The sequence below is a fragment of the Lycorma delicatula genome, chromosome 4 (assembly GCF_047948215.1).
Source record: "Lycorma delicatula isolate Av1 chromosome 4, ASM4794821v1, whole genome shotgun sequence".
Classification (NCBI taxonomy): Eukaryota; Metazoa; Arthropoda; class Insecta; order Hemiptera; family Fulgoridae; genus Lycorma; species Lycorma delicatula.
The window spans coordinates 156619979-156644570 of record NC_134458.1 but is presented as its reverse complement, the minus strand read 5'-3'; the positions used below and the strand labels follow the sequence as shown (position 1 = coordinate 156644570).

The 24592-nt window shown below is 29.2% G+C and overlaps 1 protein-coding gene across 2 annotated transcripts in view; it reads left to right on the top strand.

Annotated features, from left to right (window-relative positions):
• su(f) (cleavage stimulation factor subunit su(f)) overlaps window positions 1–24592 on the top strand; it is a 114039-nt gene that overhangs the window by 59796 nt on the left and 29651 nt on the right. For both annotated transcript variants that reach the window (XM_075364541.1, XM_075364539.1), the window contains exons 4-8: window positions 2463–2560; window positions 11129–11282; window positions 15825–16058; window positions 18694–18885; window positions 22415–22606. In XM_075364541.1, the coding sequence (XP_075220656.1) occupies window positions 2463–2560; window positions 11129–11282; window positions 15825–16058; window positions 18694–18885; window positions 22415–22606 (870 nt within the window). The remainder of the gene's footprint in view (window positions 1–2462; window positions 2561–11128; window positions 11283–15824; window positions 16059–18693; window positions 18886–22414; window positions 22607–24592) is intronic.

Genomic DNA, 24592 nt, shown 5'->3' with positions numbered 1-24592 from the left:
TTGTTTTTCTGGATCTCTTTTTTATTTTGATCATTACACTACTTTCTCTCTTTTACAATTTTATGAATGTTTTTTTTTGCTGTTTATACAACAATAATTGCTGCCTCATGGCAAGAAAATTTTGTAAGCCTGCTTGTATTTTAAATAAAAAGAACCAAGGTATAAAATTTTAAAAAAATGTTTAAAAAATATAATTACTATAAAAAACCTAAAAAGGAAAAAATAATTAAAACATTTTTTTCATTAAATTTTGAAGTTAGCAGAAATTTATTGGTTTAGGTGTGTTTTTAATATGATGCTGTTTTCTAAAAGTCAAAATCTATGTATCTGAAAAATTATTATTTTATAGTGGGTTTTTTTAAGGTAATTTATTTTTTTAAAACCTTTTTATTATTTTTTTAAACAATAGATTAAAAATAAAATGAAATGAAAAAACTATTGATAATTAAGATATGACAGGGAATTATAATTTTCAGTTCATGTAAAAGAAAAAATGATATTGATACATATGATATTACATAACTGTAATGATTGTATACAGTTGTGAGTTCACTTGTTTTTTCTCTGCATGTTACTAATTTTAATTATATAATGTATTTAAAAGATTAAATAGTATATAAGTAAAACTTGACGAGCTCGATATTAGAAAAGATCTTAGACATATTTTGAGTTATATATTCTGTAATTTCTTATGTAGAATAAGAAAATCTGTTTCAAAATTTAGCTAAGGCCATTTGTATCTTAATAAAAAGAAAAAATCAATGCTAGGCACATTTAGTCATTTTTCTGCAAGAGTAGAAGGAATCTTACAGAGCTTACCTGCAAGAGGCAGTTGGATTTAGTCATGTGTTACAGACAACCATGACACTCTCATAGGATTTTAAGGGGCTTTTGTTTTCAATGTAAACGAGTTGAGTATGGTAGCTTTTTATTAAAAACTGTTAATTATATTCATGTTAATTAACACTCATTAATCATTAGTACTGTAATGAATTTGTGGTTGTCAAGTAGTGTTTTCTGATTTTTGTTTGAACATTGGTTATGGTTTATTACTGAACACACAGTAAGGTAGTGTATTAGTGTGTACATTTTTTTAGTACAATTAGTAAAATATGTTTTCTTAAATAAATAAGACAAAATACCAGTAAAAACTTAAATAAAAATCACTTGCACAAAATTCTACAATTTATTTTATTATTGCAATGATGATCCTAAGATAATTGATGTAGTTGATGGTGAAGAGACTTTTGAATGTTGTGATCACTGAAATCAGATGAAATAAAGTTTTCCAATTAAATTTTTAATGTCCTTTTTAATTATTATTTTTTTAAAAGTAAATCTTAAAATTTCTCTGATGTATTAAACAATTTAACTTTTTACTACAATCTATTGTATATCGTAATGGTAATGTTTTTCCCACTTCAGTCATTGGTTGGCCTATTCATCAATAAAAAAAAATTTTACAGAGATCTACATCAAATAGTTCAAAGGTCCTTTCTAATACTACTGAGATGTTGCTAAGATCTTGCTTCTATTCCTTTTAGAAAAAGTATGTATATTTATTGTTTTTTCGTTTATAAAATATAAGAAACACTCACAAGAAAGAAACTCACAACATGAACATTTTCAACACCAGAAAGGGCATGGAAATTGGAATGTATGAAAAAGTACTGGGAAAATCACAAGTCTTGAACAGTCCCTTTGGAGAGACTTGAATAATTGACTGACTAAGTAACCTTATGTGGTCATAATAGTTGAAAAGAAAATTGAGAAATTTTTACCATGTTTTGTGTATCCTTCACTAGAAGTAGAAAGGATAAGCTCTAAATAGTTTTTATTTTATTATGCTATACAACTAATTCATGGAATTTAGACATTTTTTTTGATTTGAAAAATTAAAAAAGATTAAAAGCCCCCTTTTGTTACTGTAATTGCTGTGATATAATCATTAGAATCTTGTTCATTAAACAACAAAATAACCAGTGAAAGTAAGTCATCTGTGCTACAGAATATTTACATATAATTAGTAAGTATAGCTTGCTTATTGCTAAAAGTATGAGGACGTAAGGGCTTGTTTAAGTAAATATCCAGTAAAATGTAAGCTGATCCCAGTAGAGTTAAAAAATTGGAAAGTAAGTTGTAATTAATTAGTAAATTATTATCTTTATAAGTTCTAAAAAAAATTGTTAATGTCTCCATATACATTTCACTTGTACATCAGTAATATAAATATCAAGCCTCCATGGAAGAAACAGAACCTCTGTTATCATTTGCTTACTTTAAAACTTATGGTATGGGTGGGGTGTTTATGTTGTATGTATGGTTTCAATACAACTGTAAGGGATGTAATGTTTATTTCAAAAAAGGCAATGAAAAAATGTTATCTTCGTTTTTAAAAGTTGAAGAAAAGATTGTTTATATATTTATTTTTTATGTATGTTGTTTTTTATGATTTTTTTTAGCTTTTCCAAAGATGTCTAATGAAGGTTTTAAACATTGAGCTATGGAAACTGTATCTAGCATATGTGAAAGAGACAAAAGCTACCCTTCCTACTTATAAGTAAGAATAATATTTAATAACTGTAGTTATAACTTAGTAGTGTTATACAGTGTTTTTTAAATCCCAGGATAAATCTTAATTCATATCTTTTTTACTCTTTGAACTTTTTTCCCCATTCGTGAACTTAATTGGGTGGCAAAACACATCAGATTTAATTTTATAGTATACAGCTTTATGTATTGGTGAATTTTCTTTCTGTTGTGCTATGTGTTTTGGCTGAGGACACATCTGTAATGCTGCTTATGTTTTATTCAAAACTAGTAATTCTGGTAGCATTTAGATAAAGTCCTAAAACTGAATATCATATGGTAATTGGCCGATAATTATGTGTACTGTTTATTTTATATGAAATGGAAAATATATGGTCTACACAAAAATTAACTTATATTTATTTATAAAGAAAAAACCAGTACAGTTACTATACTTTATTATACCAATATATTTTTTTATGTAAAATTTCTGGCCAAATTGAAGTATTTATTATAGAATTTCACAAGATTTTGAATTTTATCAATGTAAAATTCTTCCAGCTGTGATATTTCAGCCACCCTTTCACACTGGATGGCATCTTGTTGACACACTGGGATGCGAATAATTTTTTAATGTTTGTGAAGAGAATCATTAAATACTAAACCTGGGGTGTAAGGAGGATGATACTTATTGGTTGAGTTCTTCACAGCCAAATTCAAATATATTCATAGTATGAGGTTTGATATTTTTGTACAATAGAATCATATCTGATTGAAAAACAAAATCAGAATATGCTATAGTGGTCTGGTTTTTGTATGCTAGTTTATCAAAATACAAATTACAAGAGAAATGGAACTATATAAAAAACTAAAGCTATTTAAAGAGTTGATTTATAATGTGTATTCAAAAAGTTGCTATTATGTACAACATATAAATTTATTTGTTCTCAACAACATTCCTTGCCAGGATTATTAAGGAAAGTGAGGGGTGAAGTGGTTTGCTGTTATCAAAGTGTACTGAAGAATAATGAACATCATTATTCTCTGAAAAATCAATTCTGATTATTTCCCCTTGTACTTCAGGTATAAGGTTTTTGATTATATTCAAAACGGCTGTTAATTAAGGTGTATAACAGGAAATTAATGTATTCATGAAATGTATAAACTGTTCGTATTTAGAAAAAAGAGAAATTGATAAAAAATAAAATGAGAAGATTGCTTTTGCAGTTGTTTTTTTGTATTATTAGTCATGCAATTTGTTAGGATCTAACAAAATGTCTACTATAATTGCATGTAGACCATATCATCATCCATCATCATTATCATCAACTGTGAACTGAAATGTGTAATACATGCTAGAACTGAAATATATACTATGTGAAATATATACATACTTGGTTCAATATTGTTTTTAACATACATATATCAGTGAAGTACCAACAGTGATAATAAAGAGCCAAGTAGTAGTTTATGCAGATGATAGAAGAGTGATATAAAACTTCATTAATATAAGAGGGTGACTGAAGTATAATGCACAGTCCTTCATAACCTGAAGATGAATAGAGATAGTCAGATGAAACAAATACGGCTTAAAAGTAGGTTTTATTTGTTTCAAAAACATAAATTTATTTTTCCACATAGCCACCATTTACAGCTACAGATTTCTCTTAATGGTGAATCAGATTTCTTATTCCATCAACAAAGAATGCTAGTAGTCTTTCCTTGATCCAGAACCTCATTATGTACTTCTTCATCATCTGTGGTGAAATTATCTTTAATATACCTATATAATTGCAGAAAGTGAAAATTGCAAATCTGATGAGAATGGAGGGTGTGGAAATAGTTCAAATTTATTATAATCTCATATATTTATTATAATTCTCAATTTATTACAATGTCGTTCAAATTACACATAATCTCATTATAACCAAGTAAAACTTGGTTATAATGAGATTCAAGGGACCGATCAAATGTGCTCGTTACAGCCGAGTGCTCGGTACTTCCGAGTTATGAGTTACCTCATAACTATAAATTTGTAGACTGTCATTTTCTATTATAATACAAAATATATACTATATACCTAAGAAGAAGCTGTTTTAAAATAAAATATTAGTGTGTTGTATTGTAGACTAACAAATAAAATTTAGATTTAATACAATTTTTAGACGCTAATATGTTTTACTTTTAACCAAAACTGTTAGCGTTCAATGAATTAGCAAAAAAAATGGTAGTAAGTGTTCAGTGGAACTTACCAAAAACATGAGGAAAGTAACAAATGAACACCACACAAAATCTGTTACATGTTTTTATCTACAAACTGTATTTATTAAATCTAAAAAAAACATTCTAATCTATTTTTTCTTCATTCTAACAGAGTACATCAAAACTTAATTGCGCATATAAACTAATTAGCCCTAAAATAATCGTTTATTTTTGTTTGTTTAATAACCTTATATCTGTAACCATTAAAACAGTTTTGTAGTTTATTCAAGTATTTCACAATTTCATCATTTATGTTATTAGTTTCAATAAACTCCATTAATTTTTTAAAACATTCTTGGTATCAATCATTGATACGACTGGGAGAGTAGTTGATTCATCTTCGTTTTCAGTTTCAGCTTTACTATTACCTGTATGACTATGAGTTACCTCAGTAATAATGTCTTCATTAGTTGGAATTTCTGTAGTATGTATGTTGTAATCGGCTGTTTGAATCCATTCTGAGAGTGGTATATTGCCTTCATCATGGTATTCTTCTGTTGAAATATGGCGTGGAATGAGACCAGATTTTTTAAAACTTTCGAATTGTAGCTTGTGATATGTTACACCAAGCTCGCTTCATAAATCTGATAGTATCTAAAACCATCATTTGGAGTTCTTTTTTTCGTCCATGTTCTCAATAGTTTTTAAAAGCATTAACCACCTGTAATGAACTTTAAAACCATGAATAAACCCCTGATACATTGGCTGCAGTTTTACTGTGGTATTAGGCGGTAAAAACACAAGATTTATATTTTTTACGTTGTATAGTAACAGATGAGTGGGGCAATTATTGATCAATAATAAAATCTTTCTGTTTTTTTTTTGCAATTCCAAATTCCACCTATGAATTTCTTATTCAAAAATCATAGAAGTCATCCATACTTTAGAATTAGATAGGTAATCGAAGGGAAGTATTTTTACTTTCTTAAAATATCTTGGATGTCTTGATTTATCTATTACTAAAAGTTTCTGTTTTTCTGTCCCAGTCGAATTTGAGCATAACATGATCGTTAGCCTGATGTTTGACTGTTTCCCACCAATACATTTCTCACCTTTAAATTAAAAATTTTTGTCTAGGGTTAATTTATAAAACAAGCTGGTTTCATTGACATTAAAAATCTCCTCTTCATTATAACCTGATTTAATAAGTAGCCAATTATCATTCACCCAATTGCTCACAATTGCTGTCTATATTGTTAGCTAGCTTCCCCATTAATTTTTGAAAAAAAAAACAATCTGACGTCTGTCTTTACAACTATTTAACCATCTGTTGCTACAAATGAAATCTGTATAGCCAAGATTTATAGCAAATTTTTCAGCCTGCATTTTTAAAACGACTGTTGATAGGTACATTTTCACTTCTTTTCACACTTTAAATCATAAGAGGACACTATCTAAGTATTCTTTGTCATGTAGCCTGAGTTTTTCTGTTTGCTTGTGATTGGTTTTTTCAAAAGAACTCGTAAATTTTTTGTGACTCTTCCATACTGTTGAAACTGTGGATGAAGAAAGTCCATTTTTTGCAAACATCTGAATTTGATAGGTCTCATTCCAGTTTTTGGGTAATTTGGATTTAATCACTCATGGAAAGTTGTTTCCTTTTGATTCCCGACATCATTCATTACAAATGAACCGGAGTTAATACAATATACTTATTTAAAAATACACTGTACAGTTATTTTTAGCAAGAAACACTAAAATGAAAATGCATTCACGTACATAACTGTACTGTACTGTATTTAGCTACTGGGTACCTGATAGATCACTGTAATGCAATACTGTTTATTTTACTGATTCTCCATACTGAAAATTACGACTACTGAATTTACCATTGGGGGTAGGACAGGTAAAATTTATCTTTAACCATGCCCATCTTCAGACTTTCACTTAAATAGTTTAAAAATGTGCTATAGAGTTTGATGAACCTGTTTGGGTGATTTTGAGTTGATCATTGTTTGGACCCAGTTTTTACTGGAATTTTGCAAACAGAAAAACCCGTGTAATTAAAATAACTACCAGCCTTTGTAATACTGCAATGGAACTTGTATTGTACATACTTGAATGGTACGTACTCTATAACAAACCTTTTGTTCACCCTTCAGATCTGACCTGAACAAGCCTAAGATAAAATGTTACAATCTTTACATATAAATTGTAAATGTATATTTTGTAAATGAAGAAGTGGGATTTTCTTTGTGTTAAGATTATTTGGTTTTTATTAACTTGGTTTTTATTAACTTTTTTGAATTACAGTATTTTAAAAAATGAAAATGCTTGTAATGACTAAGTTTTTAATGCGTTGATACCTTGCTAAAAGCAAGTTAATTTATCATTAATGAGATAGAAAACCAAACAAATCCTGGAATTTTGCTAGTTACAACCAAGTTCTCATTACAAGTGAGCTAGTTATTTGTGGGTCGCACTGTATAACAAACAAGAAAGTAATATTAAAGCTGTGTTAGTTAATACAATTGAACTACTTGGATAACAAATTTCTAAGTTCTTGGGTGTAATGATTAGTATAATGATTATTCCACCTCTTGGAATAATCATATTGATTATGTTAATAAAAAAGTAAGCTCAACTATTGATCCCTGTAATATTATTAGTCTTAATTATGATAAATTGATGCAGATCTTGAATTAATAAACTCACTTGTTTGGTTTTCAAAACTATTTTGGGTGATTATCACTTACACAAAATTTAGAAAAAGTTTTTTAGATACAGAAAAAAGCCTATTAGATAAATGGTAAGAAGAAGAATATATGAAACCTATAGGTAATATTTAAAGATATACAACTAATGATGGTGCCTTCACTACTTATTCGTGAAGTGGTAATCAAAAACTTTTGACACCCTTCATTATAAAATAAGAAATTGTAAAAGTTTGTGGAAGTCCTAGAACTAAATTATTTAAATGAAACCATCTTTCGTGCTGTCACAGTTTTGTGGTGCATTAGGGTATGACACAGATATATATGATAATAGAAAACCTTTTTTTTTAGAAAAAGGGTATAATAGGTTTTTAATAAAAAAATATTTTTATTTCATGGAAGAAGATTACTTTTTCTCCCTGTTAAAATAATTTGATAGTGATAGGTTTAGGATTACATATAAGTTCAACTTTTGACATACTCTATACTCAGTACTGAGTTAGCAGAGAATGATACTTAAAAAATGTTCATCTAATTGACTCATCTGCTCATTGTCATCTGATTGAATCAGAAAAAATTATAGCACTTGATAGAAATTGTGCAACTAAAACGCATTAATTATTAGGCAAAAACATTGCCTAAGCAGTTTGTTTGTAGGTGTGGAAGGGAAAGGTTATTTTGTCCTTGAAACATCCTAAAAGTTCCCTGTGATATCTTTGTTCAGTAGAGAGTGGCACCCTGGTGAGTGAAGAAGGTTTTCGGTTCTCATCAGATTATTGATTTACAAAACTTTTGATGAACAAAAAAAGAGAACAACGAGTTTGTGGCAAATTTTGTTGAAAACTGGGAAAACAGCTTCAGAGACTTATGAACACTTAAAAACAGCTTTCAGGGATAAATGTTTGAGCCTAAAATGTTTTCATCTATTTCAACAGATTCAAAGATGGCTGCAAATCAGTCGAAGATGATCTTTGTTCTAGCCAACTGTCCACTTCAAAAACCGATGAAAACATTGTGAAAGTTTGTGATTTAGTGTACTCTGTCTGTAAACTTACAATTATGGAGGTGGTTGATGAACTGAATTTAAGTTTCTATGCGGTTCAGCCAATTTTAACTGAAGATTTGAACATGTGTTGAGTGTCCGCAAAATTTATTCTGAAATTCTTTCAGACCAGCAGAAGCAGCACTGATTTGAAGTGTTCGAAGAACTTAGTAATTGGACTGAAACACCCAAATTTGTAAAATAGGGTAATTACAGGTGACGAATCGTGGGTTTAAGGATTTGCCTCAGAAACAAAGACACAATTGTGTTTGTAGAAGGGTCTATGTTTGCCACTATGACTGAAGTGTAGTGGTTAAGCCCATTTTTTAAAAAATCTATTGTTGCAGTTAAGCTACGTAGACGTGTTAAAATTTAAAACGTGGTGGATGGTTATACCTTATTAAGATGTGGTCACACCTTTGTTCGATAAGGCAGTTGAAGAGAGCTGCACACTTCCTTGTTTTTTGGTGCTTCAGTTTTTTTTTTAAAGTTAGAAGAAAGATATTGCAATAGCACAACAAAAGCGTAGTTTAGAGAAAGACAGACTTGTAATTTGTATAATTTAAAATTTTAAAATATGTTTCAATTTGTCCCAAGTATGTGCCTATTCAACAAAGTTGGTCAAATGTGAAGACAATGTTGGTGGTTTTCTTTGATTCTACAGGTATCGTGCACCATGAATTGGCCTTTATGGGAGACAGTCAACCAGGAACACTATAAAAATGTCCTTCAGCGTTTGAGTGAAAATGTGCAGAAGAAAAGGCCTGCACTCTGGTGGGACAAGAATTGTATCCTCCATCATGACAACACACTGGCTCATTGTCTTTATCCTGGAATTTATGGAAAAATTCCAAATTCCTGTGCTTCCATAACCTGATTCCTATTCCTGCTTCCTATTCTCCTGCCAACCTATTTCCTGAATTGAAAATTTTGCTGAAAGGGAATTGATTTAACTCAATTGAGCATTTCTGTATAAATAGGGAGAAGGGTCTTAACACCCTTAAGAAAGAAAATTTCCTGGAATCCTTCCAAAAGTGAAAACACTGTTGGAGTCTGTTTGTTATGTCAGAAGGGGACTTCTTTGAAGGATATCTATTTCAATAGCCTATAATTACTGTCATTTTGAAATTAAAAGTTCAGTCTTAAAACTTTCCAGTTACACCTTGCATATTATGTTAGTTGTCATAACCTTACAGTTATAAGCAACTTGACATGAAACAATTTGCTCTTGAAAATGATACAAGCATTCCAAGAACAACAAGAATTCCATGAAACTTTCTAGGGAAAGTAGTAAGTGAAGTAGTTTTGTATAATCATAAGCTAAATTGATATTTAGTAACACCTTGGTTCTTCATCAGTGGAAATTGCTGTGAAGTGAATGTACCTATTTTTGGGAAAGTAATTTTGACAAGTTCTTGTACATCTCATACATTATGTGAGTCTTAATCATAGGAAAGTCTGAAATGGGTTCCATAATAAACCAAGTTACCATCGTTTTTTTTTTATTGAGAAATACTGCCTGTCTACATTAAGGGGGAACAAATTATTTTTTAACAAGAGTTTCATATAAACTTAGTAAGTTATTTTTGGTTACTGCTTGATGGATGAACTTTTAATCACTATTTATTTAGTGAAATTTGTCTTGTTTAATTTTTTAATTTATCTAATGAAGCTGTAAGGAAAGAAATTATTCCAGAGCTTCAGTCATGTTGTACTTTAATGTTATTTTGTAATGAAAGGTAAAATGGATGAAACTTTTTCTTTAAATTTTAATGATTATTTTTTTAGGAACAGATAATAGTGAGTGACATAATTATTTAATCACTTGATCATGTTGAATGCATTTTCACTCGTAAATAAATTTAACATATTTAACCAATAAATTTTCTGTATATCAAATAAATTCCATGTATGAATAAAATACTTATTTATGTGATAATCTTAAAAATCTTATTTCTCCTTTTTTGATAGCCCGTCAAAAAGTTTCATTGCTCTTAATGAATCACTGATTTTTGTGTTTTATAAGTACTTGACTTCCAGCATTGTTTGTGTGAATGGAATTATTAATAAACGGCTTCATAAAACACTATTTGTATAATTTGAGGTAATTTTTTTCTCGAACTAATTATATTATGAATCAAAAATTTATTGTACCATCACAGAATATCTCATATCACATACATAAAATTTGGGTTTACTCATTTGGTTTTTTCTGTAGTTTTTATTTAATTTTATAATAGATTTTCCACCGGATTTGATTTTTTTATGCAGAAAATTATTTTTTCTAATTTCACAAACTTTGGTTTTGTGGACTTTTACTTTTTGATTCCACTTCTAGATTAACTAGATAATTATACAAAACACTAAAAAAAGAAATCAGTTCTTTTTATTTAATCGTAGGTCAAAGTAAGTTATTACAGATATTTAAATCCAATCAGCCTGGGCCTTCAGGAGATTGGTGTATGTGTTGGCCTATAAAAAAAAAAAATTTCTAATGTATAAAAAATGAGTGTGAGATAACTGAAACATGACACAGTAAAGATCTAAATATAGAATGTATTAATACTTGGTTAGCTTAAACTTTACTTGTTTATTTTTCTAAATGTTTCTTTAAATTAATCTAAAAATATCTTTTTTTAAGGGAAAAAATGGCACAGGCATATGATTTTGCATTAGACAAAATTGGTATGGATATACAATCTTATTCAATATGGAATGATTATGTTACTTTCCTTAAAGGTGTTGAAGCTATTGGTTCCTATGCTGAAAATCAAAAAATTAGTGCTGTTAGAAAGGTAAGAAAAAAGGAAAAGTACAAGATCTTATAAAGTAGTTGTAATCTCAGAAATAATAATGTGATCAGCTGTGTAATAATGTGTATGCTCATATAAGCACATTCATATCTTGCATATGCACTCAGGTTACACAGGTCAACAATAGAAAAGTTATTTGAAAACTAATAACTGATTCTTATAGATTTTTGTGTGATGGTTTCAGGAAAAATAGTCAAAAAATTCCATCACGTACCATTTTTTCAGTAAATCAATTTATTAAAATATTCTCAAAATCGATACTCAATATATTTTATTTATAAAACGCTGAATAAAAAATTAAACCTGTATTAATTTTTTTGATATTTTACTGTTGGTTTGGTTATTTGAAATGAATACAAGTAGTGTTCATAATTTTTGTTTGATACAGTAAGATGAATGACTAATAAGATGATGCAATATAATTAATTAGATTGACTTCATGAGTAATTTTTTTCAAGCTATTAGCTAAGGTAATGACTCACTCATTCCTACTCCCCTTTACTCTACTGAAATAAAAATAAGTCAGTTTCAATTAGAACATTGTGTTGAAAGGTTTTACTAGTGTTAAATAGTTTTCTTTACTAGTTAATTAGTTTTCTTTCATTTTTTGAAGTTATTTTATTTGTGATGTCCTTGTGTTTTTAAATTTCAAAATAGCTTCAAGGGTGTATCACCTAATAGCTTCTGTTATATTTGGGGGGAGTTTATGGTGAAGAAACATCAAAGAAATATTATAGACTTTGTTAAAAAAGTGTACTACGCCTATTTTGGGGTAAAAACTGGTAATCAAGATAAAACATGGGCACCCTCATACAGTTTGTTCTACTTGTGTGGAAGAGCTACGCAAATGGACAAAAAAACTCTTTTCAGTTTGGAGTACTAATGATCTGGAGAGAACCACAAAATCACAGTGATGATTGCTACTTTTGTTCTTGTAATCTGCAAGGGTTCAATTTAAAAAATAAGAAAGAAATTCTGTAGCCAAATTGTTATTTGGCAATACATCCTGTACCTCACGGCCCAAGTATACCTGCACTTTCAGTTCCATAAAAACTAGAAGATATACTGAACAACTCTGAAACAGAGTTGCAGGATAATGACAATGGTAATGATGTTGATTTTATTTCTGGTAGTTCTGAACCACAACTTTTTTCGCAGCATGAACTGATTGACTTGGTCAGAGATTTTAGTCTTCCTAAACATTCAGCAGAACTTTTAGGATCTAGATTAAAAGCAAAAACTCACTGGTCCCTGGCACTTCTTTCTCATGGTACAGATACAGAGAAAAGTCTTTACTCCGTACTTTTCTGAAAATGTAAGATTAATTTAACAATTTTGTAACAATGTTCCTGATGTAATGAAGCAGTTGAACACAAAATATGATGTGAATGAATGGAGGCTGTTTATTGACTCGTCCAAAAGAAGCCTCAAAGCTGTTATTCTTCATAATGGCAACAAATATGCTTCAATGCCGGTAGGACACTCAGTGTATCTGAAAGAATGCTGTGAGAATTAAGAATTAGTTCTGTCTAAACTGAAATATTGCGATCATGAATGGATAATATGCAGTGACCTAAAGCAATTTTTTTGCTTCTTGTGCCCAAGATGCACCTTCTTGTGCAGGGAGGATACACCAAATAACCCTGCTTCTTGTGTGAATGGGACAGCTGGGACAAGAAAGAACATTGGACCAGAAAAGAATGGCTACATAGGGTATTACTAGAACCGGGGAGCAAAAATGTAATATGGAAAAGTTTGGTTGATCCACGGAAAGCCCTTCTACCTCCACTTCACATCAACCTGGGATTGATGAAACAATATGTTCTTAACTAAAGAAGGAGAGTGTTTTAAATACATATGCCTTAATTTTCCACAACTGTCAGAAGCCTAAGTGAAAGAAGGAGGCATTTTCACTGGTCCAGATATTCTTAAACTTTTTAAAGATAAAGCCTTTCAAACCAAAATGAAGGACATTGAAAAAGAAGCATGGAAAGCATTTAAAGAAGTCGTAAAGAAATTTCTTGGGAACAATAAGGACCCAAATTTTAAGTGTATAATGGAAAAAATGCTAATGAAATTTCAAGACTTTGATAGTTCGATATAAGCTTGAAGGTACATTTTCTGCTTTCTCATATTGATTACTTCCCCAAAAATCTTGGTGCTGTAAGTGAAGAACAAGGTGAAAGATTTCACAGAGATATAAAGCACATGGAACACAGATATTGGGGAAGGTGGAATGTGAACATGATTGCAGACTACTGTTGGTGCATCCATAGAAACGATCTGCTGCAAGCTTACTACAACGGAAAATATGACTTGTTAAGCATTGAAAGAAAAGAAAAAGGCAGTACAAGTCTTCATAGAGGTAAGAAAATGTACAAAAATCTTTTCTTTAGGTCCTATTACTTTTTTATAAATAAAAGTTTTCCACAAGGAATACACATACAATATGCCTTTTTTCTATTTTTTTTTTTTTTTAATACTGTGAAAAATTCTTATGCGATAGAAGAAAACGGTGACCACATCTGAAATCAGCGCACAATATAACTTAAAAATCAGTTATCAAATTATAAACGACTTTTAAATCCCGTAATTCTGTTGAGCTGTGTTATCTTATTTTTAATTAATCCTAAATAAGATCTAAAATTAATTTTAATGTTGATAAGCATTTTATAATGTGAAGTTTAAAATGTTAGAATTTTTAGGAAAATTATATTTAAATGTAAAGGAGAGTTATTTAGATTCTATACAAGAGTTAAATAGTTCTAATAAAATTATTATCATTATGGGCAAGTGTCCTGGGTAACATGCTAAGCTGCTTCTTTACTACTGGTCGTTCCACAACAGCTAGAACAACTTTGGGAGTAACATTATGGTTATTAAAGGATGTGAATTAAAATGAAATTCCAATATTAACCAAACTAGTTCTTGTAGATTATTGAAATTAAATAAAACTAAGTGCAGTTTACCATTTGATGTTGAAATTTATTAGGGGCTCTTGATATAATGGTCTAATCTCTAACTAAGAAAGAAATAAGACAAGGATGTTTGTTCATTCATTTTATATGTTACATTTTGATAAAAGTCAACATAACAATTTAAAAAGTAAAAAACCAGTACTCAAGAAATTACTATTAATATCAAATATTAACAGAAAGATGTGTTAGGTAGTTTAATTACATAATTGTGTAAAATTTCCAAATGTGATGTATGTCTGAGTCATATTTATTTATAAAAGGTTTTACAGTGTGATTGATTTTTTGAGCTGCACTGTAATCAAAGGCAGTTGAATAAGTCTAATCCCATTTATGTTTGAAAAATGAGTCCTTATTGTTACTTTTCTGGAATGATTACCTCTTCATTACAAAGTTTGCGGCAGCGTAAATTTTACAGGTTTAATTTTTTTTTAGTCAAAGTTTGGTTTCATGAAAATTCAGTTTTCATTGTTGTTGTCAAGTATTACATGCATTAAAATTGCTAATATTTAAGGTAAAAAATGACCTTCTGAAATGCATTTTATTTTCTAAATTGTTTGCATAAACATTAATAGAGGCTCCGTTGGTACCTGTCATGTCTGCAAATTCTCTAAAATATAGAGTCTTTGGATCAGAGATGATGTGAATGCACACCACAAGAGCCAACAACCACTGATTCAGTATATATATATGACAGTAGACATGAGAGTTCTTATGACACTACTTAGTTTAGTGTCCAGTTCAGTTGTGTAAGTGCTATTTGTCCTGAGTGGAATCCCCCATATTCTATTACAAAATAAATTAGGTCTTAAAAGAGCTTTTAACATTTTAGCAGTAATCCATTAAGTAATATCTTGTAAAATCAAGAATTTTTCTATTTTATAAAATTTGAAAGGGCTGTTACTAAATTGTTATAAAAAAAGTGATTACATTATTGTAATCCAAATTAAAAATGGCTTACAAGAATTTTGCTCAGAAAAACTTCAGTTTGAAGATAAATAAGAATAAAGCAAAGAAAATTGGATGTGCAGAAAGAAGTATAATGAGGAATTAATATTTAGTTAGAGAGAGGAGCATAATATTCCAAAATTTTGTTAAAAAAGGTAATGAAGTAAAGGTGTGGAAAGAAAGGAGTGCTTTTAAACAGAAAGAGATCTTTTAATTTTAAAAGAGATCTATGGAAATTAAAAAGAATTTATTAACTTTATTTATATTGAATAAAAATAGTGTAATATAAATTATTTTATTACATACACGTTAATGTTTATATGATAATGTATTCTGTAACATATTTTTAATTGCCAGTTTATCATTACATGGAAGTCGTTATAATATTAAAATATACTTTTACTTTCATAAGCACTTATGTTCATTGGACTTAACAAAGAAATCTTGCCCAAATTTCTTTCCACTCACTCAAATATTAGGCAAAATCATTATTAGTGAGTTATTATGACATCTGTAACATGATGCTGCATAATCTCCATTCAGATTCATTTAATGAAAATTTTTGAAGTCTTAAAAACCATTTTTATTTTTTATTTTATAGGTATATCAAAGAGGTGTTGTTAACCCTATGTTAAATATAGAAGCATTTTGGAAAGATTATATGACATTTGAACAAGGTATTAATCCGATTATTGCTGAAAAAATGGGCATTGAACGTAGCAGAGATTATATGAATGCAAGAAGAGTTGCTAAAGAGTTTGAAGCTGTTACTAGAGGTTTAAATAAAAATATTCCTAGTGTACCACCTACAGGACATCTTGATGAAATTAAACAGGTTAATTGTTTGTTTATTTATAAGTTTATGATACTTTAATTATTTATAAATATAAAAGTATTTTTACAATTTTAAATTTTACTTATTACATTATTTTTCAACGTTGATTTGAAATAATCCTTTACATTTTTTCTGTATTGCATTACTGAATTATCTTAAAAATCAACTGATTTAAAGTATAGAGTGATTAAAAATGAAATTGACTCATTAATGGTTTATAAAAAAATTATTTTTAAAATATGGGTATTATTTTCAAGATTTTACAGAGAATTTCTGAAAGCTTATATCTATAATTGTTTTATATGTATACGATGAGTCACATGTCTGACATCAACACAGTAGTCCAATTCATGCCCAGCATGTGAAAGCATATCCAGCTCAACAATTTGTCTAGCAACAATTAGTAATAATAAAATCAGCTATGTTTTATTTTAAATGAGTGAGCAAATAATTATTATGTAGAAAATCATATAGTTCTTAAATATATAAAATATGATCACTTTGTGGAAGTAGTTTTTGAAATGTAGTTCACATTCTGTATTTTTTCAAGAAAAAATTCTTAACCCTTATGCAGTGAGTTGCAAATTTTATTTATTTATTTAAGATAGTTTCCATAGGCTGTTGCCCAATTACAGCTTCCTTATTTTTTTTTGATGATGAGAAGTTACTTTTGTAATATGTTTGAAAGATCACAGCAGTTATTCCATTGGTTGCTGTATTCCTTGTTTATGTAGTTAATTTGCTTGGTTATAGTTTGTTTTGTCCTGGTTTGCCACACATGTTGTTCGTTAGAACCCTGTGATAGAATATGGTTGGAAGACAATAGTAAGTAATGTTTAAGTATAACATAGCCTTCTACTGTCAACCACCTGCACGCAGAAGAAGTTATCTCTCTGTCATCTTATCTGACTTTTATTATGGATTGTGTATATGTATACACAATATGCTTCTGTATCTGTATTTAAAGTAAACCTTTAGGTTCTCTATTCATTTATGGTTGAACAATTTGTATATCTACTGTAAATACGTATATTGTTCTACTTCATAATTTTTTTAAGTCTATTGTACCTTTGTTTTAATAGAGGCATTCTTTAAGGTTTATTTTTTTATTCTTCATACTATAATAATTATTATTATGTAAATGTAGTATTTTCTTATGTTGTATCTTTCTTGATAAATGTTTGGGCATATACAACTGAAAAAATTTCAGAATTGTTAAGCACATAATAAATCTGCAGTAATTTTCCAAAAGAATTACATACTAAATCAAATTTTTTTCTAACTTCAACTAATATTGCATGGTGCTATGAGACAAAAGGAAGTTTTATTTTGGATGTATTTTTAGGTCACATTTTTTCTTAAAAATATCTTAAAACAAGTTTTAACTGGATAAAATTATTCATTGAACTCTTTTTTTTTAAGTTTTAAATATATTTATAAAAATACTTTTAAAAAGCTCCTTAACGTGTATGCACTAACTAAATAAATCATTTACCAGATCTCAGATTTAAATAAAACTATATTATTAACTTTTAGATATTTCTGGATGTATCAGATCTTCAAGAAGTTACCAGCATAGCATAATTTAAAATAATTTGGTTCATTTTTGAAAACATTTTTGCTTATATTTACTATACAGATATACTGTACACAGTTTCAGTTTTCATTTATGACATGCCAATATTTTGTTGTGCAGTTTTTTTTTGTTGATGTACAAAGGAATCATTTCACCAAATTCTGTTTTAAATCTAAGGTGTAATTAATGCAGATTTAATAATTAACATTACTTTATTGTTGCATTTAATTTGTAAATAAAACAGATATATTAACCTATACAAATTTAAATTTTGAATACATTTTCATTAAATTAAATAAATATTATATATGTATTTTCATCAAATAAAATAAATCCCCATCTTAAAGGAAGGTTTATTATCTTTGGAAAAGTAATGCAGAAACAATCTTGAAATCAAAGATGTTAAAATAAAATTTATTATACAGGTATAGCATTAAAACCTGATTGATTTCATTAATGTGCTGTTGAAAGCAGTTTGGTGAGGGGGGAATGGAGTGGAGCTGATTGACCACATAGCACAATTTTAGTAATGATGGAGATGTGATCAGGTGAGAATTACACGATTGTCATAGTAATTTGTCAAAAACGGTGAGTCTTGCATTACTCAAATGTACAATTCTGCCAACAATTCAGTGTGGGTCGAAGAGGTCATCTTCCATCCTGTAATGCCATCTTGTATGCATACAAAATTTCAGAACTGTAGGTTGAGCTTTAAAAAGTAAGCCAATGGGAAGAGCAATGTCAGCCAGGCCCAGAGATTATGTCCAGAAATTAAAATGTATCTGTTCAAAAACCATCAGGTTTTTATTCTGCACTCTACAAAATAATAGATTTGTTTTTAAATAAAAAAAAGTCTAGGATAATTTTTTTAATTTAATATTAAATAAAGGATTTATATTTGAGGATTTTACTGTAATTCAGTCTGCTTAAGTTTTGTTTACACCTGTTGTGAATTCAAGGAGGAATCTTAATGTGATCACTGACTTGTATATTATTTATTGATAATTTATGTAAAGAAAGTTATGTAAATAGAAAAAAAAAATTCTTATTAATTTATAGGTTGAGTTGTGGAAGAAGTATATTTTATGGGAGAAATCAAACCCACTGAGAAGTGAAGACACTGCATTAGTAACTAGAAGAGTTATGTTTGCTTTTGAACAATGTTTATTGTGTGTTGGACATCATCCAGATATTTGGTATGAAGCGGCACAATTTCTGGACCAAAGTTCTAAGTTATTAATTGAAAAAGGAGTAAGTTTATATAAATGATTAGTAACCTTTAATTATGATTTGTTGTTTTTGTTTAAATGTAATTAACCTTGTCAGCTCTTAACTTAGTATGTTCTTCCTTAACTGTTTTGCATATAGCAGAACTAATAAAAAGCACTCCTGAGTTTGTGGTGCGATACCAAATTAATCAGCATTTTTTATGTTCTGTTTTTCCCATCTTCCTTTACAGTTTATTGGTTTTCAAAAAATTATGAAGTTATATGTTTATAAACATTTCAAAGCGATATCTAAATTTTCAGTAGTAATATGTTTCAGAAGAAATAAATTGCTGACATTTTGGTCATTGCTAATATTTCATGCATATATTTATGTTTTGTTAATTTTATGTTGGAACCTCTTTATAATGTTAAAACACAACTAATTTTACAATAAGTTTTTTTTTGTTTTAGAACAGAAGTTATGTTATTTTGCTTTAAATATTTTTAAACTTCTTATGATTTTTTTTAAACCAATGTTTCTTTTTTATTTATAATCAAGAAAAATATTTGAAATTTTAATTTCACTAAGTTATAAAAATGTACAAAATGAAGTAAATAAATGAAAATTTATGAACATAAATTTACAAACTCTTCTTAAGTTCTGAAATATCATTGTACATGATAAAACCTGGTTACTGATCAGGACGTAAATAACAATCTTGTTCTTCCTGTTGTGTAATTTACATCTGTAATATTAATATGCAGCGTTATTTCAGGCTGATATGTAGAATTTGTGACAGTTAGATAGTATGATTCTATTGAAAAACTTTATTTTTAATATTTTATAATAATATTGTGTCTTATTAAATTAATTACTCATAATAATTATAGAAAACCTTCTATCCTTTCCATAGATGAATTATGAAACAAACATACTCAAAACAAAGCTTTCAGAAATGAAGAGCAAATTTCTGAAACAGTATTTCACTAAAAATATAGCTATTTTTTTTTGTGTAAAAAGAACACATACATCTGATCCATTTATGTATGAAACATTGATGTAAAATTTTGGTTTTGACAACTTTTCAACAATGAGACTTATGTATTAATAATTAATATTTGAAAGATTATTCTTTTGCAGCCTTTATAAATAGTCTTATGATATACTATTGTGAAAAGTAAAAATTTATCATCTCATTAACAATTGGGAGATGGTATGCTCAGCACCCACGTAGAATGTAGCATGTAACACTGTGAGTAGTTTTGTTAACTGTAAAAAGAGGGTTAATCTAAAAGTTTCTGCAATTTTTTTTTTAATTACTGATATTTCTTACTATTTATTTTTCTATTTCATCTTTTCATCAGAATTTTTTTTTGTCCTCTTTTCTTATTTAATGGGCCTGGTTTGTACTAGATTAGATCTTATGAGTAATAGAAGGTGCTCAGATCTTTACCCAGTAGTAGTTAACTCTGCTGCTAGTTTGATTTTTTGTACATCTTTATGGATACGAAATAGGAGGAGTCCTTGGATAATTTCACAAAAGCAGACACATCCCATTGAGCCCCCTTAAAAAAAGTGGTCTAGCTGGTTCATAAGTGGTTATCACTGATCATAACAATCTGGGTTGTTCACTGTTTTATCCTGAACCCTATTTAGTTATAACGTGCATCTATTTGTCAGATCTATAATCTAATGATTTGATATGCCTATCATCATATTGGCTGTTAGATGTGTCAGTTATATCTCATACTATTGTTTAATTCTTATACATCCTTTGCTTTTTGTTTTGATTACACACTATTATTATTTAGATCCTTGTCTTATTCTTTAATCTTTCTTTAGTTTATTTGTCTTCTTTTCTTTTAGTATCCATGTCTTAGCAATGTAGAATACCTCCATGTGGTTAAAACATCTGCGTTTAATTTTATTAAGATCTTGCTTTTTTTTATTATCAAGAGTATAATTATATATTTTTTTCCTTTCTTATTTCTTTCTAAATAAAACAAAAAATATGTAGACAGATTGGAAAAAATCTTAAATGATGATGACCATTATGTAAGTAGAAAGATACTCTTCATAAGTTACTGTTGAAAAGGAATGGTTATACACAGACAATAAAAGGAGTTTTGATTCTTAGCCAGACCCGACAATATATAGATGAATGGTAACAAGAACCGTGAAGGAGGGTTGCTAGGTTATTGAAACATGTTTATTTTTCACCTTAGTCATGGAGGATTACTTGCTTACTAACTGCTTAAAGAGTGGTTATTAAAAATTATTTTTTTACTGCACCAGTAACTTACAAGAAATTGTGTGAAAATTAATTTATTAAGAGTGAAAATCAGGCAAGAATAACCTTGACTTTACATCTTTCAGTGATTGTAAAATAGTTTAAATAATGTACGAGGGTTATTTTTTTTCAAGGTCCAATCGATCATGAAATTAAAACCACAGTGAAAATAAAAAATGTTTTATTTGTAACAAGTACTTACATAGTTACGCTATTTCTCTACATAGTCGCCACTCCGATTTAGACATTTGTTGTAGCGTGGTACCAACTTTCCAATACCCTCGTCATAGAACAGAGCCAGCCGCCTATGTTTTCAGCCATGTTTCTACACTGGTCTGCAGCTCGATGTCTGTGCCAAAATTTTATTCTAGCCAGCGTTTCATGTATCCCCTGTGAGAATTCTGTTAAAAAAATCTTCTCCTTCATTGTGGCAGCACTGGAGAAACATTAGGTAGGCGTCCATTCTCATTGTTTTGTGATGGTCGGCCAGCATCTTGGGAACCCATCTCGCACACAGTTTGCGGTACTGAAGTCTCTTACTCACAATGGTGTAGAGAGCTGACCTTGAAATTTCAGGAAACGAATACTCAATACAGAAATTGTGAACCGACGATTTTCTCGAATTGCCTCATCCACTTGCTCAATGAGATCATCAGTTGACACTCGCTTCCTTCCCTGACCACCTGTGTCATGAACATCTGTACGTTCTGCTTTAAAGTTCCTGCACCATTTTCGCACTTTGCTGTCACTCATTGAAGTTTCACTGTACACATTACTTATTCGTCTATGAATTTCAGTTGCATTACACCCCTCAGCCCAAAGAAATCGAATTACCGCACGCTCTTCATGCTGCCATTGTTATAGACATGTCTACGTGCTATCTGCATGTTCAGAACTAAACAAAGTGACGCGGTGTGATTGAAGGCCATACTAGAGATGCTGCGAAACACATATGTGCAAAGGTTCAACCGATTTTTGCAAGGGTTTTTATTTCGCGACCGATCAGACCTTGAAAACAAAATAACCCTTGTACTTATGATTTGCAATATTTATTTAATGCTAATTGTAGAAAAAAATTTTCAACTATATTATTATTTAATATTATAGGTACTTATTATTTTTATATAAAAAAAATAAATGTAAATCTGTTTTAAATGTTATTTGTAGTGTATTACGTTGAAACCATATTATATTATTAAGTTTTAACATTTTAAGACAATGACATAATTTAGCTTTTTTAACTTTTAACTGGTGTTAACTGAAATTTAATATTCATTTTAGGATGTGAATTCAGCAAAAATGTTTAGTGATGAAGCAGCTGCCATATTTGAAAGAGCTACATCTACTACATTAAAACGTAGTATGTTGCTTTACTTTGCCTATGCTGATTTTGAAGAGGGTAGAATGAAATATGATAAAGTTCATCAGATTTATAGTAAATTTCTTGAAATACAGGATATCGATCCGACATTGGTATGAATTATCTTCGTTTTTAATTTTTTATTTTGTTTAACATTTTTTCTCTGAATGTTTTGCTGTGTTGTTAAATTTCTTTAGTTGTATTAGAGTGAACATTTTCATAATGTATAGTATATTATAATAATGCAAATTTATCTTTTATTGGGCATTTTAAGCCTTTAAACAGTGTTAAGCCCTTTTTATTACCAGAAAGTCTCATTTAAAATTAGTACATATTATTTATTAGTGTTGCATGTTGCAGATTTATTTGTATGATGCATGAACCATAAAAGTTTTCTAGAGGTTATTTAGAATATAATTTCTTAAGGGCTATTGATCAAGAAATATTCACATAAACGTTTTACTGCTCCTTGAAGCACTAACCTTACTCTATTTTTCTCCTGCCATTGAGGTGTTCATCACAGCTGGGCACCAGAAGTTATATCCCTTCCTCATAGAATGATGGCAAGCCACATATTAACATGTTTGACCTCATAGTCATGGAACTGTCAGCCAGCCTGTAAGAAAGGTTTTACGATTCAGGAACAGATGATAATCACTTTATGCAAGGTCCAGGCTGTATAAGGGGTAATAATTAAAATTTTCCCCATCCAAAGGTAATGAGAAGATGTTGCATTGTGGTGGCAGAGTGAGAAAATATTGCCATGAATTAACACAACCCAGGTAACAAGCCATATTGCTTATTCTGGATTGAATGAAGTAATTTTTTTCAGTGTTTTGCAATATGTATCACTATTGAAGCAAGATGTTGACAAAATCCCTTTTTTTATCCAAAAACACTGTTTTTATAATCCTCTGCCTTGGAAAACAACTTTTTTTTCTATTTCATCTTTTTATTAAAATCATATAGAAATACGCAGTTTTTAAAATTTTTAAATGAAGGTTGCTTAAATCCCTATTATCATATACTCAGTTTACATGATTTGTTTGTAGTGTACCAATGATTAGGCTAAATATGTCAGAATTAGCACCAGATCAGCCTGGGAACAAAATGTGTATGAAAATCTAAAATTGTAACTCAGCTCAGACAAACTTGAGTCACCTGATAAAGATTGTAGTAATTAGTAAATTTTTTAAACAGCACTTTAAAATATACCTACTCAAATAAGAATTTGTATTATTTAAATATTATTAAAAAAAAGATTGCCATGTTCATTCAATGATAGATAACGGTTTCATTATATAAACAAAATCAAAATTCAGTAGTGTATTAAAATCAGATAATTCGCTGCTGCTACCTTCTGAGTAAAAATAGAATCATTGTTATTAAAATAGTATTGGGCATTTGAAAACAGGATGTAAAAAAGAAGCATTGTTTAGGATATTGTTTCATCGTTATGTTTAAATAATTAAGTATTTCTTGTTAAACTGTCATACTTGCTTAGTGATGTGTGATAAGAATCTCAGGAGGAAATATTTTTTTGTGAATTTTACCCACCAGAAGGTTGTGTTACTTATGGTACTGGTAAAATTCAACAATTTTCATTTAAAAAAGCTATAATTGCCTGAACAGAAAAATTTCATCAGCATTTTATTATGTAGATTTCCTATAACAAAGCATATAATTCATTGTTACTCATTGTGTAGGATTGGACAAAAGTCTGGAATGTATATTTTATCATGGCTTCTAGTTGATATAGAAAAGTGTTTGAATATGTTATTGGAAAGTTCTTCATTAGTGCTTTGTGCAAGGTGTGCATTAAAAAATACAAAATGTTCTGAAAATTAACAAATATGATTTTGTTTACTTTTTTAAATTTTAGCATATCGCTATTTTTGTAATTTCAGATAGTCCTTATCAAAATGATATTTTTATTTTAATGAAAACTGACTGGCTCATAAGGACTTGAATATTTGAATTCACGTTATTATTGTGTCGTCTTGTTTCATCATAGAAACTTACTCCGAGTACAGCATAGTTCAACAGATTGTTAAACAGTAAATTATATTTTGTTAATTTTTGGAACATTCTGTATTTTT